Here is a 7,918-nt window from a genome sequence, read left to right as displayed (position 1 = left end):
AAAGCTTTTTTTAAATTTAGATTTAAAGGTAATACAAAGTTTTGGTATGGGGTCATGAATTTGGTTCAAATGAACATGCTTGAAGCATAAGCGATCCTACAATATTCAGTAATTGTTGTCGCGGTTGAAATTGAGTCTAAAGTTATGGAATTGTAATATAGCTCGCTCTCAAGGTTAATATATTAATTAAGCTATAAAACAATGTTTCTTGAATAAAATCGACCGATGAGCTATTCCCATTCAAAAATTATATGTAAAAACTACATATTCTGAGATTTTCATGTTCGCAGCTACCATTATACGACCCTAGGCGCTATTAAAAAATTTATCAAAATTTACCGGGAGCACCGGTAAATCTTTATATTAAATTTTTCTCGAAAGCTAAAGTGTTTTATGGGCTAAAATTTCTGGTGTTTTGCATACATTCACAGGGGCATCCAAATATATTGGAATTGTAAAGAATCACTATCCACCCATTTTTCAAAATTTCCCAAAACTTTGTAATACCTTTAAGGTTTGGTGTTAGTGTTTAATAAACACTAGCACCATGCCTAAACACCGAAATGGAAATCAGCTTGTTTTAAGGCTTTGACCTCTGAATATCATCAACTTCCGGTAGCTTATAAATAGTGTTATTGATTTTGTAAAATTGCCGTCTGCTGAACCGACCTTTGCTACAAATGTCCTATTCACTATCACTAGCCCCTAGGGATTAAGTAAATGTTGCTTTCCGGTTCGGTGTTAGTGTTAGGCTATTGATATTGATATCAGTATCATGCTCTTAATTTCATTAACAAATTTTTAGCCTGATTTAATTAAGAGCTCTTGACTGCTCTAAACACTAACACTAACACCCAACTTGAAATCATACACTCATTAAACTTTATTGTTTGTCTGATTTAAGCCACAGACAAGCTACTATATAAGCACTAAATTTGCAAGCAAAATATAAAAATAAAGTTCACACATGCTAGATAATCTGTAATCTTAGATTAGAGTCACTAAAAAGCAAGCAATTGCATGTAGATTTTTGCAAGCTATTTCTAACCAACAATGTAGTAATTGTATTATCTGCTAATTCTAAAGGCAAGCTGTATAAACTTTTACACAGTTCAGGTAGACAAGAAGAGCATGCTTTTATAGAACTTAGCACTGTGCAGAAGAAAAGGTTGTTCAGCAGAAAATTTCATCAAAAGTAGAGCTGTAAACTTCCCAAATTCATATTATTCATAATCCCAAGCAGGCACGTACGCAGGGGGGGTGTTTGGGGGGTTAAACCCCCCCCTTTGGTATTTTTATGTGTGTAAACCCCCCTAAAAAATCCCTAAAACCCCCCACCCCCCCTTTGGATTTTTTTTTTTTTTTTAATTATTTAAAAAAAAAAAAAAAAAAAAAAAATTACCCCCATGGCTGACCTAAAAAAGGTGACCTTACCCCCCCCCCCAACGGAGCAAAATGTCAAATTTTCAAATTTTGAGACCAAAAAAAAAAAAAAGGTGTCCTCTTACCCCCCCCCCCCCCACCCCCCCCCCCCCCCCCCCCCCCCCCACTGAGCGACTTTTCTGTTGGCTGAGTCGTTGCAATTTTTTTTTGGACTACCAAAATAAAAATAAAAAAGTGTCCGCTTACCCCCCCCCCCCCACTGAGCGACTTTTCGGCCGGCGCGATTTTCAAATTTTCGGGAGCAAAATTTTTGGGTCAGATTTTAAAACCCCCCCCTTCAAAAAATCCTGCGTACGCCCCTGATCCCAAGTAAAGCTGGGATGGTTTCTCCAAGGGGATGTGTCATTGTGAAATCTTCAGTCTTAATTTCAGATTTCAGAACACTAAATTTTCAATGCTACAATCATTATTTTTTCATTTAATTTATTAACTGTTAAAACATCAGGAACGCCAAAATTACACATGAAATATCAATCCCTTTGTCAACAGTTCTTTTACTGGAAAAAATTTTATAGAAAAATTGCAATATACAATTTGTATGATCCACTTTCTTTATTTAAAGGGGCCTTGTAAAGGTGGTTATATAAAGTTTATACAAATGACAAAGAGTGTTTACTAAATGATTGTGATTATAACTACTTAAAAGCAAACGGTTGTTTTTACCTCTGTCAGTCCATAAACAGTGAAATGTTGACAGAAGAATTATATAAAAGATCGAGTCCACAAGAATTAAAATCTAAACCACCAAAAAACAGATACCCCAAAACCAGAAAAGGATGCAGAGCTAGAGGCATAAATAATCAGAAAAGCAAAAGCATACCAGGGCATTAATTTCCAGCATTAAGAACATTATTGTTCACAGACTGATTTGTCATTTAATAAACTCTTTTGATATGACTCTTCCGAAAGACTTTCCAGGGTAGAACAAAGTTATTCCATGATTTTTATTTTTACACTCTCAAGCAACATTTTTCATGCCATCGATTGCCCACCTCTAAAATGACATGTTAAGATAAGGGGTTATTATTCAAGTAAGCAAAGTTCAGAAGACGTGATGCAGAAGAATGAGACCATATAGAGCACGGCAAAACTTGATTAAAGCTGAAGGCATGAAACTTCAAAACTTACACTTTGTCACCACAATGCTATATCCTTGTTGGCTGTGCTAGTAATATTGATTTGAGGGTATAAATTTTGATTAAAATTCAGTTACATAAGAATTATTTTTTATATTGATGAATGAAAAGTTTACCAGCATTTCTGCAAAACATTCAAGCATCTATATACAGATAGATGGTAGTTGAAAATTTAAATAATTATATTAAATTCATGAATACCACTCTATACAAGATGTATTAATTATTAAGGTATATATTCATCTTAACTCAATACAAATCCCACAGATGCAATCTTAATATGGCAAAAAGGTAATATGAAGAAAAACTAGATGGATTCTCGACTGCGTACAGTAGAAAATTATGCCCCTGCCATTGCCAGATCAGAAATATATTACGGTACACATTTAACTTCTGAAATTTTCAAAACCTTTCATAATATTACTGTTTTATTTGCAGTTTCCCAAATTCACTTCCATTGATTAACTTTGTATAATTCTGGTATATTTGTAGACATGTTTCCATTTTGTGTGTGTTCTCTGTTTTCTATATTGTATATAATCTTTTTTTTATGTGTTTTTTGTGGATATTAACAAATATTCTTTGCTCGTTCATCTCATTCTACATAAAGAAAAGTGGTTTTACAAAGATTTACATGCATTCTACATTAATAAGTGAACAAAATCCTGTCATCTACATGATGGTATAAACACACATACAGCTATCATTAAATGACTACATGATTTTGACTAGTACACCTTGTGCATGAACAGAATAAATACAAGTCAGCAAACATCACAATATCTATAAATGTGTCTTTCAATTCCATGCACATGGTTGTGTACATATGTGTAGTTACAGAAATATGCACAGTACATTAAACTGCATTCATGAAAGCATCCATGTTTAATTTAAAACTAAAATAGTAGTTAGTTGATGGAAACTGGAAAGCCACATGTTAATCTCTGCATCCCATAAACTAATCTTAATTCTGTAACTACAAGAAGAAACAATTGAGAAATTGATTTATCATTTTCATTTCATGACTGGATTCATTTGTTTTCCTCATTGTGTTTAATACAGAAACAAAAAATGTGTATGAAATAAAGAGCATAACACATAGCACTACATAATCAGTGGACTATGTTAAACCAGGTTTATTAAACTTAGTACATCTTTAAAAGACTATAAGCCATTGAATAAGCCATCCTCTGGAACAAGTTGCCAAGTGACCTTCAAAAAATATTCCATGCTTAGAAACCTTCAGAAACATGCTAAAAAGCTTTTATTTTATACTCAGAGTTACTAATGCTATTATGTTGTTAAATTCTTGAGAAAGATAAGTGTATTTTGTTTAGTATAGCGTCTTGAGTAAGATATTAGACAAGTGTGCTTCATAAGCATTTACTGTTATTATTATTATATTTTACAGCTTCAATATGAGAACCTCTTCATATTCTTTCAGTCAATTTGAAATAAACTGAGTCAGGAGTAAATACACTTGTACATTATCCTCTCTAAACGTCCCGCTTTACTGCCCTGAGCAAATGTTGCAGGAGCAAATGTCGGATCACAAGGCTATATAGGTACATGTATCTTGTTGAATAGCAGTAAGTGTTATTTTTTTTAATTCAAAGAAATGAAGCAGTTTCACATTAACACAATCATGCAACTGATACTATAACACCTCATCAAAAGTAAAAGTAAGCCTTGGAATATAAGCTTAAGATCATGGAATAGTAAATATGATTCTTCGTACTTTTCTCTATATACATGTACAGTGTATGCTCTTGAATTGGAACACTTTTCCTATTCTACTTAATAGTCTCCTTCAATTTGTTCCCCCTTTTTTACAATTCTTTTTCTTCTTTCCCTGGCCCCATTTCAAATTTTTCTCCCTTTTATTTTCCTCCACTTACAAACTTTCTCTTCTTTCTAGATTTTCTCTTCATATCTGATAAGCAACAATCTGTACTGCTCTTCTGTGTAATCTACTGTGTTTCTAACCTTCAGACATTTCCCAAAATCAATAATATCTTTACTCTCAACTCTCTACAAATGCATGATACAGTGTACACAGGCAACATAACATGCAGAAAAGACATGGATGTAAGACTGGATTTCAAACCTTGAACAGTGGTAATGTCAATGGTAGAAGAGACATTGGAGACGCAAGTGAGTCCTAGTCAACGATGGGCCAGCAGTGGCAAGTAAAACAATGTCATGAAGCCATTTTATTTATTACTCTCTAGTCTCTCAATAAAATCTTTAAACCGTTTCTCAGAGCGAGATATACATGATATTTACCATGCTAACATATAATCCCTCTTTTTTCAACATACAGGTACAGGTATATTTTGAATAATGACAGCTACATTTATAAATACTAAAATACCTGTACATAGATGCATAAATTCACCCTTTTAGTGATGTAGGTTATCATTTTATAGAGGATGCTAAATATATTCATATGTAGAATCCATATGTAGATATTTAGCTGCACCAATTTGCATGAAAGACGTAGGAAAAAGACTTATCACTAAAAAATGAAGAGTTCTCTGAGTATCTTGACTTAAAATAAGAAAAAAGAGAGAACATGAAAAGACAATTTTATGAAGTTCTAAACTAAACACATTTTACTGTCAGAAAACATTTCTGTGCAGATTATCAATCTTAAGGATTTGATAAACATACATGTAGCAACAAAACAGATATATCAATTTATCAAACCTCTATCTTATACCATTACATGTCAAAACAAGTATATGACTAGGAAACAAACTATGATGGGGAAAAAGAGTAAGAGGGGGGAAAAGAGTAAGAGATGGAAAGTGTACCTGTGACTCAAAGAAGGAGAGCTTGCGAAGTGATTCAGATTCTTCATCCTTTACAGTGTAGCAGGAATACATAAATAGAATCAGTATATTATATCAAGTCTGTTTTTCACAAATTAGAGTGAATTTGTACTTACATTTCAAAACCAAGGGTTAAATGTATACCCAAGTCACACCACTAAATCGACCCAAAACTTGCTTTTAATCCACAGAATCTTGTTGATTGTGTGGGTAATTTTTTCTTTTCCTGTCTACTGTCTGCCTGGTGTTTCTCCCCTCGATGTGACTGGGGTATTACTATTCAGTGATGTAAAGCGCTGGTCAGATTTTTTATTAAAATGTGAATCATGTACGGCAGTAATTCTTTGTTTTATTTCTACAAAATGTAGCATGTAAAAATGAGAGAGTGGACACATATACCCTGCCCCCTCTCTCAAAAAAATATTAACAAATGAACCCCTATTAAAGTCCAGAAATTGCCAATTTGAATCTCTTCTTGCCCATCTCATGTCAAAGGGAATCCTGTGTATTTTGCACTTACAATACAAATGTACTTCAAAACAACATGGTTCAATGCCTGGAATTCTTCAAAAACATTAAAAAAAATAATGCAATCTTTATCTTTCAATAAAAATGTTCACATACATAAATATCTTTAAAGCACATAGAAAGATTCTTATTCAGTGCTATATTATTACTATCCATGTATAAGTCTCACCTTTAGAGGAATGCCTTCGTCTTTCCTATCGTTGTACATGTCACGCATATCAATGATCTTATTCTCGAGCTTCTCCACAGACCAGATCTGTGTCCCTCTGTCCTTACGCTTCACCTGAATGGCCAGCTCACTCACTATGGCTCCTCTCTGACCAATCAAATCAAAGGTTAGAAAGATATAAGTCATCTATTCATCGTAATGGGAATGCTTGTTTAAAAACTAATTCCATTTTATTTACATTTTACAATACATATTCATCACTTATGTATCTACTAAATATACTGTCATTTATCATGCTAAGCCTTGCACTGCTTTCAGTAACATCCATCCAACATAATAATAGAAGTGTTAAAAATGAGAATTTTGATAGACCAATTTTACAATTTCTGGAGGATTTTCTGTTATCTTTGTTGGAACTACCTCATTAATTTTATGCTGGTCTAAAATCATCACAAACTAATCTGCTGCACTGCATCTTCTTGTTGCACAGATTCATGTAGATTTGCATTCAATAAAGCCACATGTATGGGGCATACATTTTTGGAACAAAAAATAATATCAGGGCCAAAGGAATAAAATTGATGCTCCTATGCCTTTTCTACGTTTATGATTATTCAGTGGGTTGATGACACATTGTGCAAAACTTTTTTTTGTCCTATTCTTTTATTAGTACAGATTTTTCCGTGCTTTCTTGAGTGATCTCAGCCAAAAGACATTTCCGTCCAAATTGCATAAACTGCAAAAACAATTACTTTCTATAGCATCATGAATGAAGGAGTAGAAGCAAGTGATAGGAGAGCTACCTTTCTATTTGGAGTAAGGTTACAGACAGGTATCTGTAGTGTGACTCTGAACTCTGTCTGTTTGCCCATTTCCTCCCCCAGGAAGTTGGCCTCTCTGATCAGGGCGTTTGCCTTGACAACGTCTTCTCTCAGCTTGGCAAGACTCTGTCTGAACATATCATCCCTAGGGAGAAAAAGCCATTTAGAGTTCATCAACTGACTTAGCAACGACAAGTACTTATAAAGTGTATTTAATAATAAATAAAAAATTACAAAATTGTTGACACACACACATGCATACTAATAGAAGAGTCACTAGCTCAGTAGGCAACAACTATTAGGCAATTCAGGGGTGATAGTGAGCACTAAAAACAAAAACAAATTTTTTCCCCCCCCCCCCCTCTACCACGCCCCCCTTGAGTAAAAAAAAAAAAAAGAAGAGAATTTGTGGAAAAAATGGCATCGAACATCATTCCCCCTTTTTGAGTAAAAAAATTGGGAAAAAATAGGGAAAAATAGAAGAAAAAAAAAATAAAAAATAATAAATTACATTTATATAGCGCTTAATACAAAGTTTCTACGCGCTTAACAAAAAATTAAATTAAAGTAATGTTAACCTAACAAATTACAAGAATATAATACATGATACATAATTATAATAACAAATTCCTAATAACAATCATACAATAATAATAGTTAATATTTACATAACACTTTATAGTTAAACAAACAAAATATGATTACATTACATTACATATTAAACAGATAAGTCTCAAGTTTAAGGGAATAATCAGGAAAATTTGGGAAGAAAAAAAAAATCAGTAAGAAAATCAACAACAAAAATCAGGTAATTATCAGGCCTGGCAATTGAATGCTGGTGCAAAGCAAATTTCCACAATTGGGGGCAATGAATGAAGTTGTCAAGTTATCATACCAAGTTTAATACTTATTCATATTAGAAATACATACCAAATGAAGGGGGAAGTCTTTCAAACATTTAAGAAAATTTAAAAAAACCCATTTATT

The 7,918-nt window shown here is 33.2% G+C and overlaps 1 protein-coding gene across 1 annotated transcript; it reads right to left on the bottom strand.

Moving 5' to 3' along the window:
• Positions 1 to 3,522: 3,522 nt before the first annotated feature.
• LOC105441483 (kinesin-like protein KIF13A) lies at positions 3,523 to 7,214 on the bottom strand. Its single transcript, XM_030996139.1, has 3 exons — positions 6,914 to 7,214; positions 6,111 to 6,257; positions 3,523 to 5,443 (listed from the first exon to the last, which is right to left on the bottom strand). Exons 1-3 carry the CDS (start codon positions 7,103 to 7,105, stop codon positions 5,291 to 5,293), a joined length of 492 nt encoding a protein of 163 aa, XP_030851999.1. The 5' UTR covers positions 7,106 to 7,214; the 3' UTR covers positions 3,523 to 5,290.
• Positions 7,215 to 7,918: the final 704 nt, after the last annotated feature.

The sequence above is a fragment of the Strongylocentrotus purpuratus genome, unplaced genomic scaffold (assembly GCF_000002235.5).
Source record: "Strongylocentrotus purpuratus isolate Spur 01 unplaced genomic scaffold, Spur_5.0 spur5_scaffold_3, whole genome shotgun sequence".
NCBI lineage: Eukaryota > Metazoa > Echinodermata > Echinoidea > Camarodonta > Strongylocentrotidae > Strongylocentrotus > Strongylocentrotus purpuratus.
Note: the sequence above shows the minus strand (reverse complement) of the source record. Positions and strands in the feature narration are given on the sequence as shown.

Coding starts and splice junctions, on each gene's coding strand:
- LOC105441483 (XM_030996139.1), bottom strand. CDS start 7,105: ATGAACTCTAAATGGCTTTTTCTCCCTAGGGATGATATGTTCAGACAG. Junction 6,258..6,913: donor ACCTTACTCCAAATAGAAAG/GTAGCTCTCCTA, acceptor TTGATTGGTCAG/AGAGGAGCCATAGTGAGTGA. Junction 5,444..6,110: donor ACGAAGGCATTCCTCTAAAG/GTGAGACTTATA, acceptor TACACTGTAAAG/GATGAAGAATCTGAATCACT.